At 42.6% G+C, this 26,927-nt stretch overlaps 1 protein-coding gene across 1 annotated transcript in view; it reads left to right on the top strand.

Moving 5' to 3' along the window:
* The window catches only part of ATP8A1 (ATPase phospholipid transporting 8A1), a 649,985-nt gene that overhangs the window by 152,664 nt on the left and 470,394 nt on the right, over nt 1-26,927 (top strand). The window contains 3 exon segments of the mRNA XM_030191344.1: nt 9,711-9,838; nt 24,681-24,742; nt 24,745-24,791. Of these exon segments, the coding sequence (XP_030047204.1) occupies nt 9,711-9,838; nt 24,681-24,742; nt 24,745-24,791 (237 nt within the window).

Raw genomic sequence — 26,927 nt, 5'->3', positions numbered from 1 at the left:
TATCATTTAGTCAAACCTTCAAATGTTGCAACATCTCCACTATATTTGAGTCTTGATAGACACTTAAGTGAGAAAGGGCTTTGCTCCGGAAAAGAGAGCAGCTGCCCTGATAATTGCCAAGAGTCTCATGAGCCAATTTGCTAAATAGGTACTTTTGTTCTGTTTTCACTGAAGAAAATCCTGGGGAAGGACCGAGAGGGACTGGCAAAAGTACACCTGAGAATGAAGTGGATAGAGCACCGTTCACGGAAGAGAATGTATATGAACAACTTGAAAAGCTAAAGGTGGACAAAGCCATGGGGCTGGACGGGATCCACCCCAGAATACTGAGGGAGCTCAGAGAGGTTCTGGCGGGTCCTCTCAAAGATTTGTTTAATAAATCCTTGGAGACGGGAGAGGTTCCGAGGGATTGGAGAATGGCGGAGGTGGTCCCTCTTCACAAAAGTGGTGATAGGGAAGAAGCTGGAAACTACAGGCTGGTAAGCCTCACTTCAGTTATTGGAAAAGTAATGGAAGCCATGCTGAAGGAAAGGATAGTGAATTTTCTGGAAGCCAATAAGTTGCAAGATCCGAGACAACATGGTTTCACCAAAGGGAAATCGTGCCAAACGAATCTCATTGAATTCTTTGACTGGGTGACAGGAGAATTAAATCAAGGACGTGCTATGGACATCATCTACTTAGATTTCAGCAAGGCTTTTGACACGGTTCCCCACAGGAGGCTCTTGAATAAACTAGAAGGGCTGAAGATAGGACCTGAAGTGGTGAACTGGATTAGGAACTGGTTGACGGGCAGACGCCAGAGGGTGGTGGTGAATGGAGTTCGCTCGGAGGAGGGAAAGGTGAGTAGTGGAGTGCCTCAGGGATCGGTGCTGGGGCCGATTCTGTTCAATATATTTGTGAGTGACATTGCCGAAGGGTTACAAGGTAAAGTTTGCCTTTTTGCGGATGACACCAAGATTTCCAACAGAGTGGACACCCCGGAGGGAGTGGAAAACATGAAAAAAGATCTGAAGAAGCTGGAAGAATGGTCTAACATTTGGCAATTAAAATTCAATGCGAAGAAATGCAAAGTGATGCACTTAGGGAGTAGAAATCCAAGGGAGGCGTATGTGTTAGGTGGGGAGAGCCTGATAGACACGGACGGGGAGAGGGATCTTGGGGTGATAGTATCTGAGGACCTGAAGGCGATGAAACAGTGCGACAAGGCGGTGGCCGTAGCGAGAAGGTTGCTAGAGAGAGGTGTGACCAGCAGAAGAAAGGAGGTTTAATGCCCCTGTATAAGACGTTGGTGAGGCCCCACCTGGAGCATTGTGTTCAGTTTTGGAGGCCGTACCTTGCGAAGGATGTTAAAAAAATGGAAGCGGTACAAAGAAAAGCTACGAGGATGGTATGGGAGTTGCGTTCCAAGACGTATGAAGAGAGACTTGCTGACCTGAACATGTATACTCTGGAGGAAAGGAGGAACAGGGGTGATATGATACAGACGTTCAAATATTTGAAAGGTATTAATCCGCAAACGAATCTTTTCCGGAGATGGGAAGGCGGTAGAACGAGAGGACATGAAATGAGATTGAAGGGGGGCAGACTCAGGAAAGATGTCAGGAAGTATTTCTTCACGGAGAGGGTGGTGAACGCTTGGAATGCCCTCCCGCGGGAGGTGGTGGACATGAAAACGGTAACGTGGGATAGGCATAAAGGAATCCTATACAGAAGGAGTGGATCCACAGAAGCTTAGCTGAAATTGGGTGGCGGGGGGAAGAGGGGTTGATGGTTGAGAGGCTAGGATAGGGGAGGGCAGACTTATACGGGGTCTGTGCCAGAGCCGGTGATGGGAGGCGGGACTGGTGGTTGGGAGGCGGGAAATACTGCTGAACAGACTTATACGGTCTGTGCCCTGAAAAAGACAGGTAGAAATCAAGGTAAGGAATACACATATGAGTTTATCGTGGGCAGACTAGATGGACCATGCAGGTCTTTTTCTGCCGTCATCTACTATGTTACTATGTATGTTGTTGTGATTCATCATAATGTTTCTTGGCCATATGATAGTCACAGTGCAAGCTACTCTGTATCCATGCTTCCAAACCTATCCATCTTTTGTGAGTGCTGACATTCCAGTGAGATCAGATGGCATTTTCTATCATATCAAATTACATTGAGCTGGTTTCTTCACTCTCTTCGATGGTGGATGATGAGAGAACCTAATACAGGGTTTCATAATTGTCAGTTTCAGCATAGTTGTTCTGGTATGAGATACAGGGCACATGTCCTATTCCATTACACCCAAGGAATTTGTAGAAATAGGGAACTTGTCAAATTAATCTCCTGGAACTAAGAACAATCTTTAACTGCTCAGAACTTTGAGCAGTTATTATTGGGCAAAAAAATGTTTAATTATAGCATATAATCAGATAATGGTGTTCTGTGTAAACAAGGAGCAACAAGTTTCTTTACCCTCTGCAGATATTTTCTGTTAAATCTCAAATATAGCAATCTTTGGATATTCCTGTCAGCATTATACTTCTCATGGAAATTGAATAGTATTGGCGAATCAATATCTGGAACTTCACGAATAGACTTTACAAACAACAAATTTCAAAAATGGGGAATTCTTTCTTCAGATCTCTTTGCATCAGAAAACATTCAAACTAGTGGGGTTCATCCCAGATAGTAGCTCAAACTTGATCATGTTATCACTGTTTCCCAGGGGACCCAACACTTCCTCCTCTCGTACTATGCCCTCCATGCTACCAAGGACCAGATCCAAAATGGCTCCCCCTCTTGTTGGTTCCTGGACCAGTTGCTCCAAGAAGCAGTCATTTATTACATCTAGAAATTTTATTTCTCTGGCACTCCCTGATGTAACATTTACCCAGCCAATGTCAGGGTAATTGAAATCACCCATTATTACAGCGTTGTCCAATGCTTTCCTAATCTCTGTAAACATTTATTCATCCGTCTGTTTATTCTGTGCAAGTGAATGGCAGTACAGCCCTACAAGAACACTCCTTCCCTTCACAGATGGAATTTCTATCCATAATGATTCCACGCTGCTATCTGTGTCATGTGGAATACTTATTTTATTTGACTCAATTCCCTCTTTAACATATAGTGCAATCCCCCCTTCAATTTGATCCTGTCTATTATTGCGATACAATTTGTACCTGTTAACACAGTGTCCCATTGATTGCCCTCTTTCCACCAAGTCTCTGAGATGCCTGTTATATCTGTCTCCATCACTTAGTGCTATATATTCTAACTCTCCCATCTTATTTTTTAGACTTCTAACATTTGTATACAGGCACTTTAAATTGTGTTGTTTCCTTTGATCTATAACCTGCTTAAAAGGTGAAGGGGATAATGTGCATCCTTTATCCCGCTCTCTCATTAAGCACACCTGGCTTACTTTCAGCACTGTTGAAACCTCTCTACTGGGAGTCCCTTAAAGTCCTGTTTCAATAGTACCCTTCAAGGATACTCCACCCCGAACCGTGTGCTCCCGGGAACTGTTGGCTTCCCTCCCCCCCCCATTTAAAAACTGCTCTCCTTTTAATAGCGCCAACAGCCTGGTTCCATCCCGGTTAAGATGGAGGCCATCCTTTCAGAACAGTCTCCCCCCTTTCCCAGAATGTTGCCCAGTTCCTAACAAATCTAAATCCCTCATCCCTGCATCATTGTCTGAACCACGCATTGAGACTTCGGAGCTCTGCCTGCTTTTTGGGTCCTGCATATGGAATGGGGAGCATTTCTGAAAATGCTACCCTGGAGGATCTGGATTTCAGCTTTCTACCTAAGAGCCTAAATTTGTCTTCCACAACCTCCCTCCCAAATTTTCCTATGTCATTTGTACCCACATTTACCAAGATAGCTGGCTCCTCCTCAGCACTATCTAAGATCCTGTCTAGGTGACGCGTGAGGTCTCCTACCTTCATACCAGGCAGACAAGTGACCAGGCAGTCCTCACGTGCACCATCCACCCTACTATTTACATGCCTAATGATTGAATCACAAACTACAACAGCTGTTTTAACCCTTCCTGCCTGGGGAGAAGTTCTCGGAGACATATCCTTGGTGCAAGAGGATAGTGCATCCCCTGGTGGGCAGGTCCTGGTACTTCCTACTTCACCAGGGTGATGCTTTCCTTCTAGGAGACTTCCCTCTTCCGAGATGGCACAGGGGCTGCCAGACTAGAGGTGGGACGTCTCTACAACGTCCCTGTAGGTCTTCTCTGTGCACCTCTCTGTCTCCTTCAACTCCACCAAGTGTGGTACTCTAGCCTCCTCTCCCTCCACTCACTATCTCTGTTGATAACACCCTCATCGTCCCCGTCTCATCTGCCTGCAACCTTGGGGTCATCTTTGACTTCTCCCTCTCCTTCTCTGCGCATATCCAGCAGATAGCCAAGACCTGTCGCTTCTTCCTCTATAACATCAGCAAAATTCGCCCCTTCCTGTCTGAGCACACCACCCGAACTCTCATCCACTCTCTCATTACCTCTCGCCTTGACTACTGCAACCTACTCCTCACTGGCCTCCCACTTTGCCATCTATTCCCCCTTCAGTCCGTTCAAAACTCTGCTGCACGTCTTATCTTCCGCCTGAACCGGTACACTCATATCACCCCTCTCCTCAAGTCACTTCACTGGCTTCCGATCAGGTACCGCATACAGTTTAAGCTTCTCCTTTTAACCTACAAATGCACTCGATCTACAGCCCCTCCCTACCTCTCTACCCTCATCTCCCCTTACATTCCTACCCGTGACCTCCGTTCTCATGACAAATCCCTCCTTTCAGTACCCTTCTCCACCACCGCCAACTCCAGGCTCCGCCCTTTCTGCCTCGCCTCACCCCATGCCTGGAATAAACTCCCTGAGCCCATACGCCAGGCCCCCTCCCTGCCCATCTTCAAAGCCTTGCTCAAAGCCCACCTCTTCAATGTCACCTTCGGCACCTAACCATCATACCTCTATTTAGGAAATCTGGACTGCCCCTACTTGACATTTTGCCCATTAGATTGTAAGCTCCTTGGAGCAGGGACTGCCCTTTTTGTTAATCTGTACAGCGCTGCGTAACCCTAGTAGCGCTCTAGAAATGTTAAGTAGTAGTAGTAGTAGTTCTCTTAGAGCTAGGAGCTCTTTGCATTGGGCACACACATGTAACCGCTCACCAACTGGGAAATAATCATACATGTGACACTCGGTGCAAAAGACGATAGCACTCCTCTCGCTGCTGGACTGCTGTCTCCATCTTAGCAAGTTTTACATTATTGAAAAACTCAAAAATACTAAGTTATCCTATACTAGTAAAAAAGGCCCGTTTCCGAAACCAATGAAACTGGCGCTAGTATGTGGCTTTTTTTTGTGTGTGTACGTGTCACAGAGTTATTTTGTGTGTGTGTGTGTGTGTGGGGGTGGGGTGTGTGTGCAGGTTGTTGATGTGTGTCTTTTTTTTTGTTTTGTTTTGTTTTTTGCTTGGGGGGTTGGAGGATGTGCTGTGCTGGCAAAGTGGGATGGATTGGTGTGTGGCTTTGAGGGTGTATTTCTGTTGTATTGTGTGTGTGTGGTTTTGTCTGTCAAGGAGATTTGTGGAGAGGGGTCTTTCTGTTGGTGAAATGTAAATGTGGTTGTAGGGGGGTCAGCCTTTGCTGAGTGGTGGATTGTTTTTTCCGGGTTTTTTTTTTGTGTTATGCTGAGGCAGCAGTGTTGTTTTAGATGGGCGGAAGGTAGAGGAGCACGTTCTTGGTCTGTCGGTATTTTTGGCCGTTTCTAGGCTGCTGTAGGGAATGCTGGAAGAGAAATGTGCTGTGGGAAGCAGCGCCATCTTTTTCCATTGGGCTGGGGTTCTGGGCATCCTGGAGGTGGGAGACGGCTTGCCTGAGGATGGGGATGGTTGTTTTAAGTTGGCGGAAGGGAGAGGAGTACGGTCTCGGGCCATGGGGGGTGGGGGGGGGGGGGGTGATCCGGTATGTTCGGTCCATTTCAGGCCGGCTACAGGGGAATGCTGGAACATTTATGCGCTGCGGGAAGCAGCGCCATCTTTTTCCGGGTGCTCGGGGAATCCCCGAGGTGGGAGACGGCTTGCCTGAGGCTGGGGATGGTTGGGCACGGCCACTTTGGCAAAAGGGGAAGAGGAAGGGGGTGGGGAGTTACCTGCAGCCGCATGAGAAACCGGGTATTCTTTGTTTGTTTTGTATTATTAGTTTGCATTTCTGTTGAAGAAAGAGTGGATGCCTTTCGAATGATGGAGGTGGTGCGTCGGTATGCGGTTGTTTCATTAGTTTAGCAGTCAGTCTCCAGCGATTCCTAGGCAGGGAAGGAGTAGTGTTTCCCTACTCCTCCCCCTTCCTTGGTCGCTGTTTGCTGCTGGCTGGGTCGTGGGTAATCCTTCCAGCTGGGCCGCAGCTTGTCCTGTTCGCCCACGTCTCAGATGGTGACGGGCACGTTGTTTTCCGGCTCCTCTGACTCCATGTCAAGCGATCCCAAATATAGTCTGTGCTATAGTCCCTCTGGCACTCTTCAGTACTGGCATTAGGCATTTAAAAATTCCCCCCCCCCCCCCGGTCTATTTTTGCACATACCCACAGCAGGAATATTCTTCTCTCGTTCCAGCGGTGGTTCTGTGCTCTCCGTGCTGCCCAGATAATGAGCCATTCTGCTGGGGAATGCTCCTCCCTTATTGTCACGTAGTTTCCTCTGATTGGTCCGTCTTACGTTGCCTAGTGTTGCCTGGGAACGGTGTTGTGATGGTCCTTTGTGTTTCAGAATGTTGAGTGTGTTTTTTCTGATTGGTCCGTCATGCGAGGGCGGGGCAGAGAGACATGGTCAGTGTTGTGGCTTCACCACCATGAATCCATGAACCCTTCAGTGAGTGACTGAGTGACTTCAGAACGTTGTCTTCAGAACGTTGAGGGTGAGTTTTATTATAGTAGATAATAATTCTCACCTCCAACGTTCTGACTTGCCTGGGACCGTGGCTCATTCCGAGTTGGTCTGCTAGGCTCTGTAGATCAGGCTGACATCACCATAGCCATGGTGATGTCAACTTCAGAACCCAGGGGAAAAAACATGCCTCACAGCTGAACCATGTCCAGAGGAGAGGTTGCTGGACATGGGTGGCTGGAGGGGGGGCAGGGAAGAGAGGAGGATCGCTGGACATGGGTGGCTGGAGGGGGGGCAGGGGAGAGAGGAGGGTCGCTGGACATGGGTGACTGCAGGGGGGGGCAGGGGGGTTGCTGGACATGGGTGGCTGCAGGGGGGCAGGGGAGAGAGGAGGTTCGCTGGACATGGGTGGCAGGGGAGAGAGGAGGTTCGCGGGACAAGATTGGCTGAAGTGGGCGCAGGGGTAGAGGAGGGTGCTGGACATGGTGGTGGCTGCAGGGGGAGAGGAGGGTCGCTGGACATGGGTGGCTGGCTGCAGGGGAGCCGAAGAAAACCTTGCTAGCGCCCGTTTCGTTTGTGTCAGAAATGGGCCTTTTTTACTAGTTAAGGATATGTCTAATATAAAAATGTCTTTAGCTTATATGGTATATTGTGTGATTTATTTAGTGTTTTCTTATTAGAAAGTAATGAAATATAATTAAAACTCTGTAAGAGCACTCCTCGCTTGTTAGGTCCTACTGCAGAGGCTATCTGTTAATGCTGTGGTAAAAAGTTCAAGTTTTAAAACTAGGGGGAAAAAAGCGTGGAGATCAGTTGATAGTTTGCCTTTTTTTTTTTAAATTTATTTTGCCTATCACTAACTGTAATGAATTTTACCAATGATACTCACACCACGAGACCAAGTCAGGCTTAAAGCAGTTTTTATTTCTTACGAGAGACAAATCCAGCATACCTTCATGAAGTTGTCTGCCCTCCCCATACCTTCCCGTTTCTTATATACCTTTTTAGACTCTCATCTACGTGCAGCTGTACATGAAGCAGATCTTTTAAGCTTGGATGAACATGTTACAGTTTTAGACCATTAGAAGGTTTTTACAAGCTAGCCAAAAAGCATATCTAAGAACATTCAGTTCTTCTTGTAACACACAAGGTCAGAAGCCGTTTCATTTCTTATAATCTACACTTGTTTAGTATATGTTAAAATGATTAACTCAATAATTTCCCTACACTAACCTCCTTTAAACCCCAATCTAAGTTCCCAAAGTACAAAGCAAAATAATGTTCACTTACCAGACAAATGTCCTCTTCTCTCGGAACTTCTAATTGTTTTTTTTGGACTTTTTGGACTTCATTTCTATCATGGAAGACTTTTTTGGGGGGATATACAGTTAGGAATTTTAATATCATATTTTAATATCAAGTATAACTATACTCATCTGGGAGAGAGTATTATGGAAATAGCATCATGAGAGAGTATTATGTGTTGACTAGTAAAAAAGGCCTGTTTCGGACACACATGAAACGGGCGCTAGCAAGGTTTTCCTCGGAGTGTGTTTGTTTGAGAGTGTGTGTGTGATAGTCACTGTGTGAAGGAGTGTGTGTGTGTGTGTGTGTGTGAGAGAGAGAGAGTGAGACTGGGTGCGAGTGTGTCTGTGAGAGAGGGTGTGTGTGAGAATGAGAGTGTGTCCCAGGCCCCCCTCTCTCTCCCTCCCTCCCAGTTCCAGGGTCATCTGGTCCCCCCTCCCAGTACCAGGATCGTCGTCCCCCCCCTCCCTCTGTTCGAGTGCCATGGTCATCCCCTCCCTCCCTCCGAGTTTCAGGGTCTCCTCCCTCCAAGTTTCAGGGTAGCTCCCCCCCCCCCCCCACGAGTTTCAGGGTTCCCTCCATCCGAGTTTCAGGTTCCCCCCTGTATGTGTGTGTGTTGTACAGATTGTTTGTGTCTGTCATAATCACAGAGGGGGGTTGGGGGGATGTAGTTGGTGAAGTAGTATGGGGTTGCGGTGGGGTTTGAGTGGAGTTAGAATTGTTGGATATCACTGTTCTATTGACAGAGGAGCGGTACTTGATTCTGAAGTTCAAGGCTTCATCATTGTGTGTGTCTATGAGACAGTGTCTGTGTATGTGAGACTTATATTCTGTGTGTGTCTGTGTCTGTCAGTGGCAGTGGTGGGGGTGTGTTTGATGATATTAGATGGTGCATGAGTGTGTGTGTGTGAGTCAGTAATTGTGTGTGTGTGTGGGGGGGGGGGACTGTGTGTTGTGTGTCACAGAGAGAGATTGTGTGTGTATGTGGGAGACGGGAGGCTGAACCTGGAAACAGCAAATTGAAACCTAATTAAAGGACTACCACGTAACAATATTCAAAATATACACATTTAACAGTACTGCAGAACAACCATGTAACAGAAATATGATAAATGTCAGTACTAGCCATAATACCATAATATACAGAATGGATGAACATTCAAATAACATAGATATCATACAGTGACAGCACGATACCAATGGAACACCTAATAAGCACGCATTAGAACATTCAAATAACATGATAATGCTTTTCTACAGTAATCTTATCCTTCTAAAACTGTAACACTTTATCTTATAGTGCTTTTAAAGTACTTTAGTGCAGTGATTACAAAATATTGGCTCGGCAATGTTAAATTAAAGTGTGGTATCTCATATATTGAAGCAAATGATTATTCAGACATTCATGGTGTTTGGGATAAGTGTTCTATAAATATTTTATATAAATGAAATGTGTGCTGTACTGTTATGTTGATAGACTTTTTCATGGATAAGTGTTTTTGTGTTCCAACCAATGTGATGACAGGGTTTACCACTAACATCAGATATGAAGGACATTGATAGCCTGATGAGACTGTCTGGTAAAATTGAATGTGAAAGCCCTAACAGACATCTATACGATTTTGTTGGGAACATCAGACTTGATGGACATAGGTAAGTAAAGATCTTTTTAACGAAAATTTGTAGTAACCTGTAAATGGGACAGCATAACATCACCTCCTCTTTTATCTCCGCCTCCCTAGCATGTTTGCCACAGATTTAATAAACATAACAGTGCTTTATAGGGCATATTTTTCCCCTCTAGGGCATATAGAACGGGTTGTACTTTACACCCCTGGACATTTTAACAGTGTGAATTAGGATTCCTTGGTGTAGTAGAAATCACCTATTGTTGGGGTTGGAAGGGTTAGAGGGTGGTGGTGGGAAGGAGGGTTATTATAGCTGCTCATTGTTATTATTGTTCTCTATTTGTAATTTATATACAACAGTTGCACAGAATATTGTTCCTTCTTATATTATAATAAAAAGATTTAAATATAAAATCATAAGTGTTTGAGGCTTCTGCAGATGAGGACAGAGCCCACGGGGATGAGGACAGAACCTGCGGGGAGGGGGCAGGGACGGAGACAGAACCTGTGGGGACGGGGTGGGGATGGAGACAGAACCCGCGGGGACAGAGACAAACTTTGTCCCCGTGTCATTCTCTATTTAAAACCCCATCTGGCATTTGTGTGTGCCTGGGGACAGATCCAAAAGCTAACAAGCAATTGTTTTTAATGCAAATATCTTTGTCCATTGTAAAATGGGAAGTACGTATCTATATTGGAAACCTGAAGCCAAGTTCAAGTTTATTCCAGGATTTACTATTGTGCCTATCAAAAAGCATGTCTGTGCAGCTTACAGACTAAAATTGAAGGAAGTTTTGGGGGTAGAACTACAATTTCATATAGGATAGGAGAGGAGGGCTGAAACTTGTCCACTGGGTCCAACATGTTCCATCTCCATGGTGACGCTTTCAATCAGAAGACTCTACAATAAGCAGAGATACAATTAGCCTTGACACAGGAAATTTGGGTGAAACTCTGGCCATAGTCGGTGTTTTTCTTAAGTTAAGTTTGAATGTCTTTTTGATTTTGTCGCTATATGTTTGAGTAGATCGTTGAAAGCTAGTTTGTTTGGAGTTGTAACAAATTTTTCCCAGGGTATTTTTTATGCCAGTGACATAAGAGTACCCTATGCAATCCTACCATAATTTTCTTCTGTTATATGGAAGTGGAGGAAAGGGTTCTGAGGCATTTTCCGCTTAGGAATTTTTATACTCCATCAAACAATGTTGGATATTTAAATACTGCTTGCTATCTTTATTTTGAAAAGAGTTTTGATGAAGAATTATATATCCTAAAGCACACCAAAAAGTCTGTCCCCTATGCCCCATTCCCTCTTTCCTGGCAACCTTCCACCTTTTACTCTGATGTGGTTCTCCAGTATTTAATTCCCTCTCCCACTCATCTTGACCACCCTCCAAAATATTCGGTCTCCTTCCCCCTTTCTCAAATCCCTCCATTTTTAACTATTTCTTCCTTCCTGCTCTTAGCAACCCTTTAACATTTACTGCCTTCCAATCCACATTCAAAAATATACCAATTGATTCAATAGGACAGGGGATTGTACTGATGGAAACAACATAAGAACATAAGCGTTGCTATACTGGGACAGACCAAAAAAACAGGATACTGGGTTGAAGGACCTTCGGTCTATCCCAGTATGGCAACACTTATGTACTTTTGTACATAAATTTACTTATGTCATTCCTGTTTTTTGAATTTAGACATAGGGAATGTAAACTGAAAACATATAGGTTGTTCACAAGATGCTGTTTGTTTTAACCCCGTTTTGGCAAGTCCATTTTTAAAATTAACTTTTTGTATCTTAGGATAAAAGCTGTAAAAATTGAAAGTGGAATTTTTACTGCTCGTGCATTATATATAGGACTTCATTCTATAGTGGAGATCTGTTCATTGTTTGAGCTAATGCTGTGAAGGGAAAAAAAGAGTATAAATTAATAGGTCAATGGAAATATGATTGGAGATTATTCTCTTCTTGCTGCCATTAGACTATTACATATTTAGAAGAGAAGCTCAAAATGAATGTGCATGTGCACATATCACTGATTACCCTTGAATGCAGACTACAGTTAGTGCTTACATTGCTGAGGGAGCTCTTAAATGTGGTGCTACAGGAGGGAGGACCTGATAGCCCAGGACCAGTGGGGTGAAAAAAAGCAGTTACCTTTGCAACCTCTGTCTTATATGTGTCCATGCTCGCATAGACACAGTCCTGGGGGGCAGATGGTGGTGGTACATAAATAGCCTGTGACGGTGCCTCAGGCATAGCTGCACCAGGAGCAGATTCTCTGCGATGATAAAGTTAGGCTTTCTTCTCATAGCCATGTTTCTCAGTGAATGACCGTTGGAAAACGTGCATTGCCTTATATGGACACCCATGCGTGATGGATGTCCTTACATGCACAGGTCCATATATGGACGGGTCAGTACGTGCACGTCCTGGCATACATAATGGCGCCACACATGGACGGTCGTCACCCTTGCGGGGCCTTATCTGGATGAGTACGTATTGACACGTGCGGAGCCTTCCTTATATGGATCATTATCAAGTGTGCAACTTCATATATACACAATAAAATATGTATGTTCCTTATATTTATCATAGCTGCATGTTCCGGAAGTACTGCGCATGTAGTTGCGGATATGCAGGTATGGGAAAAAATAAGGAACATTGAGAAGTATAAAGTATGTTTCTCACAGAACTGCCAAAGGACATCCCTGTTACAGGGCCGCCGTCCTTAGGTCGGCCTAGTACGATGGACGTCCTTTGGCAGTTCTGTGAGAAACACATCCTTGTTACTGTACTAAGGATGCCTTTGCAGTATTTTTCCTATACTTTGTGGGCATCCCTGATTTGGGCGTTTTCAACTGCGATAATGGAATGTCTAAGGGTGTCCTTTTTTCTGTACTTTGGATGTCCCTGATCTGGGCATTTTCAACTGCGATAATGGAATGTCTAAGGATGTCCATATTATTTTTCCATTATACCTACCTGATTTTGGCCGACTTCGTGAGGGCGTCCTCATTCAGACTTGGACGACCTTTCGAAAATGCCCCTTTGTTTGCTTCATTAACTGTCCATGGGAATGTTCCATGGTATTTACATTCTGTGATAAATTGTTTGTATCCGCTAGGGGGTTTAAGATCGGATTCAGTGAAGAAGTTAACAGCTGATTTGTTAGTGACTACATTATGCTCTTACGAGGGCTGCAGCTTTTTCAGTTGCAGGTCCGATTTTATGGAACGCTTTGCCTGGCTGCTTGCGCCTTTGTGCGAATGCAGAACAATTTAAGAAGCATTTGAAAACCTTTTTTTTTTTGCTCAGGCATTTCCATGTGAGTCAGTTGATGACCAGTAGGTATTAGTTGCTATTTTTAGAGAGGTTTATTTAGTATATGCTGTATTTGTGGTGTATGTGTTTTTATTATTATGTATGTTATGCTGTGAACTGCTTAGATTTAAGCAGGGTATACGTTTTATAGATGAATAAATTTCTCCCCTTGCCCCCTTTCTCCCGATCCAGCATTTCTCTGTGGCTGCTGCTGCTTCTCCCAGCAAGCAGCAATGGCGGGCAAATCAAGGAGTAGAAGGTGCGGGGCTGCAGTGCTCAGACACGCTTTGTTGGCTCTGCTGATCCCCTGCCCCTCTGATGTCAACTTCCTGTTCTGGGGCAGGGGAATGGTAGAGCCAACAGCGCATGTCTTAATACTGCAGCCCCGCGCCTGCTACTTCTTGGTTTGCTCGTTGCTGCTGCTCATTGGGAAAAGCAGCTGTAGATGTGGGAGAGAGGCAGGAGATGGGGGGGGATGAGTGGGGAAGGAAAATAAGGTGCCAGCACCTATACTGCGTGTACTAGCAGGTTTTTGTATCAAAATGTCATAATTCACCCATATTTGTTTTGGGATGGAGCATTCTGGTTCTATTATTGTTTTCAAATTCAAATATTTTACAACTACAAATTTTATTATCGTAAAGTGATTACATAAAACATGATATGTTTTGCTGACAGGCTACATCAGGGGTTAGTGTAGAGTACGCAGACTGAAATGCATATAACAATTTCAAAGAGAATAATTAAAGCCATAAAACATGTAAATAAAATTAAGAATGCAGTCACATATTTAAATGAACATAGAGCCAAATATTTATATTAAGGGGGAAGTTATTGTTGTCTACCATTAAGACATGTTGTTTACCCTAACTTGTGCAATTTTAGCACAGGTCCCATGTAATGTTATGAGACCTAGGGGCCCTTTTACTAAAGTTTAGCATGCGCTAATAAACATTAATGTGCACTAAGGGGGTCTTTTTCTTATTTTTCACAGCAGGCACTAAACGCAGACACCCATAAGAATATAATGGGTGTCTCAGCATTTAGCACCAGCTGATTTCTAGCATGACCTATAAACATTAGAGTACCATAGTAAAAGATTCCCTGAGTGCCACGTGGCCCATGGGTATAAAATAAGATGCATAACATTTAGCACACGCTAAGCTTTAGTAAAAGGGCCAAATAGTTACTAATAACCTTTGGTAATAGTAAAATAACCCATCTGAATTACAGCCCATGTTATCGGTCCCCCCACCCCAAACACAGTGTGAAAATAACATGTTATATTTTAAAATAAGCTTAAAATATATCTCTATTATATTTTCATAAGAAAAAATAATTACAAACTCTTGTGTGTATAAAAATCTTTCTAGCATATGTAATTTATATGAAACACTATAATGACAGTTCTTACATTAATGGCCACCGATATTTGAGACTGTAGTCCACTTTATACCAAAATTTGTTTACATTGTCACAACTTTATTCAAACAATATTATCATAAAACACTTTTACATTTATAAACAACATCTAATTTATTCATGGCTATTACTCTTGGTACTCTTAAATAGTTCAATCATTCACAGGGCAACATTTAATTGAATGAAACATAGTTATTGCACCAATCATCATAGTAACTTATCATTAGATGACACGTGTGAAGATCTTCAACCACATTTGTAGATGAGTCTTAATTCCAACTTCATCAACAGTGCGGCTCATGTCATTAATTTACTCATGCCCTGTAGTGGTTCTGGTTATTTATAGCATGGTATTTATAAATTTACAATGACAGATAAGAAATATGTAGTGAAAAGATCCTATGTCTTATTATAGGAAGTTAAATAGACACTGGGAAGGTTGTAATCGTGGGCATGTATGCACTTTGGTTAAATGAGTCATACAGTGCATGGATTTGCTTTGTAGGTTTACATTTTATACACAAGAGTTTGTAATTATTTTTTTCAAATGTATTTTAAAACAGTTTTTATAGTTTAATATAGATATTTGTGTGTATGTATATATAGATACAGTGGGGGAAATAAGTATTTGATCCCTTGCTGATTTTGTAAGTTTGCCCACTGACAAAGACATGAGCAGCCCATAATTGAAGGGTAGGTTATTGGTAACAGTGAGAGATAGCACATCACAAATTAAATCCGGAAAATCACATTGTGGAAAGTATATGAATTTATTTGCATTCTGCAGAGGGAAATAAGTATTTGATCCCCCACCAACCAGTAAGAGATCTGGCCCCTACAGACCAGGTAGATGCTCCAAATCACTCGTTACCTGCATGACAGACAGCTGTCGGCAATGGTCACCTGTATGAAAGACACCTGTCCACAGACTCAGTGAATCAGTCAGACTCTAACCTCTACAAAATGGCCAAGAGCAAGGAGCTGTCTAAGGATGTCAGGGACAAGATCATACACCTGCACAAGGCTGGAATGGGCTACAAAACCATCAGTAAGACGCTGGGCGAGAAGGAGACAACTGTTGGTGCCATAGTAAGAAAATGGAAGAAGTACAAAATGACTGTCAATCGACAAGATCTGGGGCTCCACGCAAATCTCACCTCGTGGGGTATCCTTGATCATGAGGAAGGTTAGAAATCAGCCTACAACTACAAGGGGGGAACTTGTCAATGATCTCAAGGCAGCTGGGACCACTGTCACCACGAAAACCATTGGTAACACATTACGACATAACGGATTGCAATCCTGCAGTGCCCGCAATGTCCCCCTGCTCCGGAAGGCACATGTGACGGCCCGTCTGAAGTTTGCCAGTGAACACCTGGATGATGCCGAGAGTGATTGGGAGAAGGTGCTGTGGTCAGATGAGACAAAAATTGAGCTCTTTGGCATGAACTCAACTCGCCGTGTTTGGAGGAAGAGAAATGCTGCCTATGACCCAAAGAACACCGTCCCCACTGTCAAGCATGGAGGTGGAAATGTTATGTTTTGGGGGTGTTTCTCTGCTAAGGGCACAGGACTACTTCACCGCATCAATGGGAGAATGGATGGGGCCATGTACCGTACAATTCTGAGTGACAACCTCCTTCCCTCCACCAGGGCCTTAAAAATGGGTCGTGGCTGGGTCTTCCAGCACGACAATGACCCAAAACATACAGCCAAGGCAACAAAGGAGTGGCTCAGGAAGAAGCACATTAGGGTCATGGAGTGGCCTAGCCAGTCACCAGACCTTAATCCCATTGAAAACTTATGGAGGGAGCTGAAGCTGCGAGTTGCCAAGCGACAGCCCAGAACTCTTAATGATTTAGAGATGATCTGCAAAGAGGAGTGGACCAAAATTCCTCCACCTCATCATCAACTACAGAAGACGTCTGACCGCTGTGCTTGCCAACAAGGGTTTTGCCACCAAGTATTAGGTCTTGTTTGCCAGAGGGATCAAATACTTATTTCCCTCTGCAGAATGCAAATAAATTCATATACTTTCCACAATGTGATTTTCCGGATTTAATTTGTGATGTGCTATCTCTCACTGTTACCAATAACCTACCCTTCAATTATGGGCTGCTCATGTCTTTGTCAGTGGGCAAACTTACAAAATCAGCAAGGGATCAAATACTTATTTCCCCCACTGTATATTTATATCTATCTAGATATTAGGGCTGTGAGTTAATCGCAGTTAACTCTGCAATTAATTATTAATCACAATTTTTAAAAGTTAATCATGTCGCAGTTTCTCCTGTGTCCTCCATACATCTCTTATGTTCTCCTCCACTCCTAACCACTGTCCTTGGCACGATCCAGCATCCCCCCCCCCCCCCCACCCAATGATAGTCTACCTCAAAGTGTTCTAGGGGTGATCCGGGAAATTACAGACCAGTAAGCCTGACGTCAGTTTTGGGCAAAATAATGGAAACGATTATAAAGAATAAAATTACAGAATGCATAGACAAACATGGTTTAATGGGACAGAATCAGCATAGGTTCAGCCAAGGGAAGTCTTGCCTCACCAATTTGTTTATTTCTTTGAAGGTGTGAATAGACATGTGGATAAAGTTGAGCCAGTTGATAGTGTTTCAGAAAGCTTTTGATAAAGTTCCTCATGAGAGACACCTGAGAAAATTAGAGTCATGGGATATGAGGCAAGGTTCTATTGTGGATTAGGAATTGGTTATTGGACAGAAAACAGAGGGTAGGGTTAAATGGTAATTTCTCTCAGTGGAGGAGGGTGAAAATTGCAGTGCCGCAGGGATTGGTACTGGGAGTGGTGCTATTTAACATATTAAATTTGCAGATGACCAAAACTATTCAAGGTTGTTAAAACACTTGCAGACTGTTAAATATTGCAGGAAGACCTTAGGAAATTGGAAGACTGGGCATACAAATGGCAGATGAAATTTAATGTGGACAAATGCAAGGTGATGCACATTGGTGAAAATAATCTGGATCATATTTAGCTGGTCCTAGGGTTCACCTTGGGAGTCAGCACTCAAGAAAAAGATCCTAGGTGTCATTGTAGGTAATATGCTAAAATCTTCTGCTCCATGTGTGGCGGTGGCCAAGAAAGCAAACAGGATGCTAGGAATTATTAGGAAAGGGATGGTGAATAAGACCGAAAATACTATAATGCCTCTGTATCGCTGCATCTTGCGACCACTTCTTGAGCATTGCATTCTGTTCTGTCATCGTATCTCAAAAAAAGATATAACGGAATTAGAAAAGGTTCAAAGAAGAGTGACCAAAATGATAAGGAGATGGAACTCCTCTCATACGAGGAAAGGCTAAAGAGATTAGGGCTCTTCAGCTTGGAAAAGAGACGGATGAGGTGAGATAAGGTTGAGGTCTATAAAGTCCTGAGTGGTGTAGAATGAGTAGAAGTAAATCTGATTTTTTTTTACTTGTTCCAAAAGTACAAAGAATAGGGGACGCTCAAGGAAGTTACATGGAAATATTTTTAAAACAAAGAGGAAGAAATATTTTTTTCAGTCCATGAACAGTTAAGCTCTAGAACTCTTTGCCGGAGGATGTGGTAACAATGGTTAGTGTATCTGGGTTTAAAAAAAGGTTTGGACAAATTCCTGGAGGAAAAGTCCATAATCTGCTATTGAGATTGACATGGGGAATCAATTGCTTGCGTCAGGATTGGTATCATGGAATGTTGCTACTAAGTGAGTTTTCTGCCAGGTACTTGTGACCTGGCTTGGCCACTGTTTGGAAGTTAGGATACTGGGTTATATAGACCATTGGTCTGACCTAGTATGGCTACTCATATGTTCTTATGGTCCCTGGCAGTGGCTGTGTTGCATATACACTGCCTGCAACCTGGTTCAAAAGCTTTCCCTCTGACCATGCAGAAACTGGAAGTGATGTTAGAGGAAATGGGGTGGGCTAAAGGGAAATGTTCGGACCACGTTGCAGGCATCATATGTGCGATCCTGCTGCTGGGAAGACTACCTTTTAAGGAACACTGGTGGGAGCTAGGGAGGAATGAGAGGGGGATGGCAGATGCTGAACTCTGGGTGGGGGAGGGGAATGAGCTGCAGACCAGCAAGGAGAATTTGGAGTGGCCACCAGTGGAAGCTATGACTCGGGTGGTGAGCTCCAATAGCTACAAGAATTAGCTTGGTGCTGCTTACACCAAGTTTGTGTTGCTGCTCGAGAGGGAGAAAGAAAGGGGGGAGAGAGAGATACTGGACCAAGGAAAGAGAGTGAGATAATGGACCTAGGTAAAAGAAGAGTGAGGGAAGGAAGAGATGTTTGTTTTGAAGGTGGGCATGAGGGAAGGAGATTAGAGACTTCAGGGAAGGAGAATGGATTTTGATATACTGTCTTTCTGTGTTTACAATCAAAATGGTTTATATATTATAAACAGGTACTTATTATGTACCTGGGGAAATGGAGAGTTAAGTGACTTGCCCAGAGAAACAAAGAGCAGCAGCTGGAAGTAAATGAATAAATTATCTTTAATTATGTGATTTAATTGTGATTAAAATTTTAATTGAAATGCAGCCCTTTCTCTGTATTTTATAGATTGTATTTTATATGTACATGCTTTATAGTTATAATTTTTCTCTATGTATTGTTTTATGTGTTTCAGTCATGCATACTCTACACTAAACCCTGATGCAGCCTGTTGATGAAATATGTCAGGTTTTTGTGTGATCAGTTTACGATAATGTTCTCAATACAGAACTCTTTTTGTTTTTGTTTGTTGACATACTTTTCTCTTTTGAGGACCTGGAAAGCTTGGGTTTGAATCCTACTGCTACTCCTTCTGACCTTGGACTACTCATTTTATTCCTCATTACCTCATATACACTCTTAGATTATAAGCTTATTGGAGGAGGGACATATTGTACATGAATATTTATCATCACTGTTACAGTCTGGGAGTGCTACATAAATAAGTGAAAAAAAAGCCATTTTTGCCTTTTTATTTAAATTTCTTGTTTCAACTAGTCCAGTATCCTGTTTTCCAGCAGTGGCCAATCCAGGTCATACATGCCTGTCAGAAACCCAAATAGTAGCAAGATTCCATGCTACCAATCCCAGGGCAAGCAGTGTCATGTCCCCTACCTCAACACAAGCAGTGTCCTCGGGCTGCATGGGGTCCCGTCGACACACACACTTGTCTGGCACAGCCCTGAGCCATGTGTGTGTAGTTCTCTGGCTGCAGGCTCCTTGATTGCTTTGCTTCCATGCATCTAGTTCTGCTCTCTCTCTGCCTGGCTTCCAGGCTCCTTGATTGCTTTGCTTCCACGCACCTGAGTCTGCTCTCTCTCTCTGCCTGCGTATTGACTTTACCTGTGCCTGGAATACTCTCTTGCCTGCTGCCTGCCTATTGACTTTACCTGTGCCTGGATTACTGTCTTGACCGGCTGCCTGCCTATTGAGTTATCTGTGCCTGGATTACTCTCTTGACCGGCTGCCTGCCTATTGACTTTTCCTGTGCTAGGATTACTCTCTTGCCTGCTGCCTACCTACTGACTTTGCCTGTGCCTGGATTACTCTCTTGACCTGCTGCCTGCCTGGCCGATACGTTCATCACCCTGCTTCCAGCTCCGTCCTCCGTCTCGTAAGTCCTGCAGGCCGCCTGCACCTAGGGGAACGGCGGTCAGCGCAGGTGAAACCCGGGGTTGTCCGGCTGCCAGCAGAACCTGGTCCGAGTACAGGGCTCAGGCAGCGCTCTACTTGGTACAAAAACTCACAAGTCTGACAGTCAGTGGCTTTTTTTTGTTACATTTATACCCTGCGCTTTCCCACTCATGGCAGGCTCAATGCGGCAGGCAATGGAGGGTTAAGTGACTTGCCCAGAGTCACAAGGAGCTGCCTGTGACAGGAATCAAACTCAGTTCCTCAGCTCCCCAGGGACTAAAGTCCACCACCCTAACCACTAGGCCACTCCTCCACTCCAAGGCTTCCCCTTGTCTGTCTCATAGCAGAGTATGGACTTTTTCCTCCAGGAACTTGTCCAGACATTTTTTTTAAAATCCAGATATGCTAATCAACGGTTACCACATCCTCCGACAACGAGTTCAGAACTTCATAGTCTGCATCTTCCAGTGACAGAAAGTGAGTATTTCCTATGTAAGTGGGTGAATTATGTAGGTCTGTCCTGGATAGTATGGCCCCCTGGTCATAGGTGTGACCAAACTCACTCATAGGATGTCCCCTTGGTACAATCAGGATATTCTCCTTCTAAAGAGACAGTGTAGAGAATTAGAAAGAAAATTGTCTAGAAATGAATCTAGCATTATGTTCTCAAACATAATGCTTTGGTTGAAGGCTATAAAGGACCATTTACTATAAAGATCAAATTGGTTGTAGCCATGTGATTACCTATAAACTCTTTAGCTTGATAAGTAAGTAGACTTGTTCAACTGAATATTTAACATTAGCGACTGTAGCCAATCTGTCCCGCTAGTCAATTAGCCACATTTTGAACAGAAAATAACTAAAATTTAGGGGGGGCTGTATTGCAACCTAGTGTTTACTAGCGATTGACAATACTTCAAGCAGCCTAGTCTGGTTGCTAGTATTTCAGCTGATAGACTGTGGTCCTCATTCCAACTACCCACTCATGATACTGTCAAATTCTTTTGCATAAAGAATTCTGTATCACATTTCATTTTGAATGTGAGTTATTTATTGAAAACTGCACCGACAGATTTGATTGATCTTCAAGTTCATATTTTGTTTGTTTGGTTCAGGGTTCTCTTCCTAAGCAGAAAAGCTCTATAATACTTACCCTGATCCCTAAGAGCGCTTCAGCTTCCTTAGGTGATGCCTCTACTGCAGACTAGTCGCTTCTATTTCCACTGTTGACTAAGGTAATGGAGGGAATAGTTGGTACTCAACTAATGGATCACCTTTCCTCTTTCTCCCTGTCGCATAAATTCTATTATTAAATTTGTTTATTAAATTTAAACATTACAACAAGAAAATACTTGTTATTGAAATACAGCCATGATTCATAAGAGGAAATTAAACAACATTTAAGGAAATATCGTACAATTATACAGATATACAAACCGTATTCTATCAAATTCCTATAACATAATTTTTTTGCTTCATTAGACCACATTAAGGCGAGAGAGGGGTCGGTGGAATTTAGAGAGGATTTAAAACAAGTATTTAACAAAATTAGGAAAAAAAAAAAAGATAGTGGCTTAACATTCCCACGTTATATTTATATCGTTACTGCTGCCTTGAATCAAGAAATGATTTAAGGTGTTCAGGTGAATAAAAGATGTATTTAATCTGACCCAATTTAACAATGCATTTACATGGAAATGCCAAGAAGAAGTTCCCTCCTATATCAGATGTTTTGATTTTAATGCAGGAAAGCTTTCCTTCTTTGTTGGGTAGATTTCGCTACATCAGGGAAAATCTGAACCTTAATTCCCCCAAAACAGGTTTTCAAGTTCTTAAAATAAAGTTTCATTATATTATTCAAATCCTGTTCAAAAATGAATGACACAATTAAAGTGGATCTTTCAGTATTTTCATCCATGTCTGTTCCAGTATTGCCGAAATATTATTTAAGTCCAGATTGACTTCTTGAAGCTCTTGTTTTTTTCCCTTTCTCTCCCTTAGGAACAGGAATATAATATAATTTGTTTACTGGCGGAATAGCTTCCAAAGGAATTTGTAAAACTTCGTTCACATATCTTTTGAACATATCATAGGGAGTAATCCCAGGGAGATTAGGGAAATTTAACAAACGTAAATTTAGTCTTTTATTGAAATTCTCAATCTGTTCCATCTTTCTCCGAATGTCTATATTGTCTTTAATCACAGATAATCTAAATTCCTGTAAAGAGTCAACATTCTTTTGAACACTGAATTTTTTCAACAGTTTTCTTCTTTAATTAAATCCACTTTAGAATTAAGTTCATGAAATTTACTATTAAAGGCTCTAATTTCCACCTGATGTCTGATGTAAAGTTGTATCCATTTCATTCAGCTTCTTCCAATCATCTCAAGATTTACCTCCGGTTCTTTTCCTGAGGCTCCTGCCTCTGCTCTTATCGTCTTCCTCAACGTTTCTTGACCCTCACTGGGAGCAGCAGCCAAAACACTTCCGGTAGGCTGCTGCTTCTCAACCAGACTCGTCGATGACGCTGGGCACGGAGGTTTCAGCATTGCTGGTGGTGAAAGAGACACCTCCTCTCCCAGCATGGTCTCCGCCTCCTCCCGAGGGCTGCGCAAACGGGATCCATGTCTCTGTTTCCGTGGGAAAGTGGCGAGAAGAAGCGCTCTGAGCCCCGTGCGGAATGGGGAGGACGTCGAGGTAGGTGGGGGAGCTAACCTCGTAGACCCCTTTCGTTTGGTATGAGGCTCGTCACGGAAAAAACTTTAGTGCCAAACGGGACCCCAGAGCTGCCTCTCAACGCGTCCTGCTATGCCGCCATCTTGGTTCCGCCCCCCCTGTCGCATAAATTCTAGTCAGGTTTAGGCTTGGTTGCAATACTGAGATAGTCCTGATCACCTTGGCATCTGGTTTCAGGAAATGAATTAGTCTAGGTTTAAGATTTGGTGATGCAGTTTGATATGTCCTGCGCCTTTGACCTCAGTAATCGTGAGCTACTTTTAGGCCTGTTGGACCAATTTTGATTAGGTGGGATGGTCTTCCAATGGTTCCGAGGCTTTCTGAAATCTAGATTGTATCAGGTGAAGCTGTCAGGTTTTCTCTTTCTTCTGTCCTTGTCTCCTGACTGGGGGGTACCAGAGTGTTCACCATTACCTCCGATACTGTTCAGTGTCATGATGGCCCTGCTAGGTGAAAGACTTGAGGCAGCGGAGTTTCACAACTTTCATTATGCGGATGATGTCACAATCTGTCTCTCTGTCAACTCTAGTTTTTGCTGAAATTCTTTCTAAGGTCAGGCTTGGTCTTGATTTGCTGGAATCCTGGGCTTCTATGTTCAGGTTTAGGTTAGAGATAAGACTACATTTCTCATAATAACCAACCCTTTCAACCATAATGAGTGTGATAATTTTACCATTGACATGTATCCTATCCCCTAGACCATACTCTTAGAATACTGGATTTCTGATAGTAAATAAATCCTTCAAGTCCCTTTGGAAGTTGCGAAGAATCAAATCATGTTTCTTGTCTGATGTCTTTAGATTGCTAGTTCAATCTTTTGTTTTAACTCTGTTTGATTACTGCAGTGGTATTTGTTGGATGTGAGGAGGGTATCCTAAAGAGATTGCAAGATGGCTCAAAATACAGCAGCTAGACTTGTCCTCAAAGCATCACAGTTTGATAGAGCCACTCCTTTACTATGTAAGCTGCATTGGTTATCTATCAAAACCTGAGTTATTTTCAAATCCTGTGTTTTTGTCTTTCAAATATATATGGCATGACACCGGATTACATTCAGTCTTCAATAAATATTCCCATTCATAATTTCCCAAATTGCAAGAATGTGTGTTATAAGTTGGTTCATTCTACTGGCTTTAGATATCAAGGTACTTAATGGTGGAAAACTCTGCCTATTGCAATCAAATGTTAACCTTTGAAAGCTTTCCTCTTTGAAAGATTCCTACCCATTTATTAGAGTATGGTAGGTTTGTAAATAGCTAACAATGGGCTGCTATTTAGTTCTTATCTATATCTTATTTTTTCCTTTGTGGTTACTTTGCTTGTTTTATTTTTTTGTTAGCCACATTGAACTTGAGTTTGTTTGGGATAATCTGGGGTATAAATGTCAAAAATAAACTATTCTTGGAGTGAAAAAACAATTTCCTTCTACTTAAACGCATTTCCATGTAACTTCATTGAGTGTCCCCTAGTCTTTGTACTTTTTGAAAGAGTAAAAATGATTTTCTTCTATACCACTCAGGATTTTGTAGACCTCAAACATATCTCCCCTCATCTGTCTCTTTTCCAAGCTGAAGAGCCCTAACCTCTATAGCTTTTCATCATATGAGAGGTTTTCCATCCCCTTTATGATATTGTGACTTATCTCGACTTGTAATGACTTTGTCTGTAAGATGCTTTGTGTATGGTTTTGTAGCTTTTTATATGGTTAGTTAATGTATTATTGTTTTATTTCAGTACTGTTCCCCTGGGCCCTGATCAAATTCTTCTTCGAGGAGCACAGCTGAGAAATACACAGTGGTTCATGGAATTGTTGTCTATACAGGCCATGATACAAAACTTATGCAGGTAGCATATATTTTCATTTTGAGCTATTGTTCGAGACCTGTGCTGTAGATTGGATAATACTTTGTTCTGTTCAAATGTTTTAAAAGTGTTTTTAAGACATGATATAATCACAGACTTGAATATGAGACAATATAAATACCACAGTTAACAATGATCTGTGCTTAAATATGCTAGGGATTTCACATCATAAGTCTATTTTATGTGTGTGGGGCATCAAATTCAAGTCTTTCAACCAGTTGACCACAATACAGTAAACACAATATTGTTTTACATTGAAGTAGAGGGTGATACAAGAAGTATTTTACTTTGAATCACCACTGTGTGGTATTCCTCTCCAGAGATTTCTTATTTATAGAAATGTCATTAGCCATAACTTACAAGATAAGACAAAAATTATAAAATGAAGGAAGCTCAGAAAAAAGGAGAAAGCTATTGAGAATTCCTTTTGTTCAACCGAACCCTGACTTAGGAAAATTATGAGAGGGAGGTTCTGGAAGCCAATTTAGGCACTTAAGTAGAAAGCTGAATACAGATCCTCCAGGGCAGCATTTTTTCGGAAATGCTAACCGTTCCACACACAGAACCCAAGAGGCAGGGAGAGCTCAAAAGTGTCAATGTATAGTTGAGACAACAGTGCAGGGATGAGAGATTGATTTATTAATTTTATTTATTATTAGGATTTATTTACCACCTTTTTGAAGGAATTTACTGAAGGCAGTGTACAGTAAGAATAGATCAAACATGAGCAATAGGCAATTACAGCAGTAAAAATATTCAAATAACAATACAAAGTATGGCATAGTATACTACTTAAAATGTCAACACAATACGTAATAGAACATTTTAATTGACAGTGTAGGGTATAAGCAAAGGTTGAACATATAGAGAGGTAAGAGAGGTTAGAAAGTATGGTGACTAATTTTTAAAAAAGTTGCACATGAGGTCAGAGAGATGGTTAAATATTATCGCAGCTAGGGTAGGAGTGGTCCTACTGCAGTGTGTTGCAGCCCATGTGTGTGGTGTGAGACTAACAATTTAGTTATTTCTTTCCATTAAAGGCTGGTTGAAGAGCCAAGCTTTAACCTGCTTCCTGAAGTAGAGATAGTCTTGCAATCGGAGCCTTCCAGAGTGTGGTGGCTACTCTGGAGAAGGCTCACTTGTGAGATCCTATCGTGTGATGTCTTTTGGAGAGGGTATGGTTAGTGATAGTCCTTGAGAGGACCTTAGTGTCCTTGGAGGTGTGTAGAGGATTATGCTATTCTTTGGGTACTCGGCACTATTTCCTTTTAGAGCCTTGACGAGCAGACATAGAGTTTTAAATTTAGCCCTGTATTCTACTGGTAGTCAGTGAAGTTTTTCCAAAAATGGTGTGATGTGGTCTCATCACTTGCAATCTATTATTAGTCTTGCTGCAGTATTCTGAATCAATTGGAGCTGGTGCGGGCCACTTGTATTCAGACCGTTGTAGAGTGCATTACAGTAAAACAGTCTTGATATTATCATGGAATGCACAACTGGGATTTGTTAGGAACTGGGCAACATTCTGAGAAAGGAAGAGTCTATTCCAAAAGCATGGACTCCATCTTATACAGGATGGAACCAGGCTTCTGGCACTAACATTTAAACTAAAATGGGGGGGGGGGGGGGGGGGGGGGGGGGGGGGGGGGGGGGGAGGGAACCAACAGTGGCCTGGTGCACTTGGTTCAGTGTGAAGTACTTTTAGGCAATCCCAATAGAGAGATCTCAGCAATGGTGAAAGAGTGTTTAAGGGTAAAGCAGAGTAAAGGGTGCACATTATCCCTGTCAACTTCTAAGCAGCTTATAGATGCAAGGAAAAAAATACAGTTGAAGTGTCTGCATACAAATGCTAGTAGCCAAAAAATAAGATAGGTGAGTGGATTATATAGCACTAAATGAAGAGCTGGATATAATAGGCATCTCGGACCTGGTGAAAGGAGGACACTGTGTTAACAGGGTACAAATTCTATCACAGTGTTAGAGTAGATCAAATTGGGGGTGAGGGGGGTTGTGTTATATGTTTAAAGAAGAAATTGAGTCAAACAGAATAAACATTCTGTATGAAACAGATAGTGGCATGGAATCGTTATGGATAGAAATACCATGTATGAAGGGAAT

The sequence above is a fragment of the Microcaecilia unicolor genome, chromosome 2, assembly GCF_901765095.1.
Source record: "Microcaecilia unicolor chromosome 2, aMicUni1.1, whole genome shotgun sequence".
Lineage (NCBI taxonomy): Eukaryota > Metazoa > Chordata > Amphibia > Gymnophiona > Siphonopidae > Microcaecilia > Microcaecilia unicolor.
The sequence above is the reverse complement of the archived record's forward strand: the minus strand, read 5'-3'. Positions and strand labels throughout refer to the sequence as shown.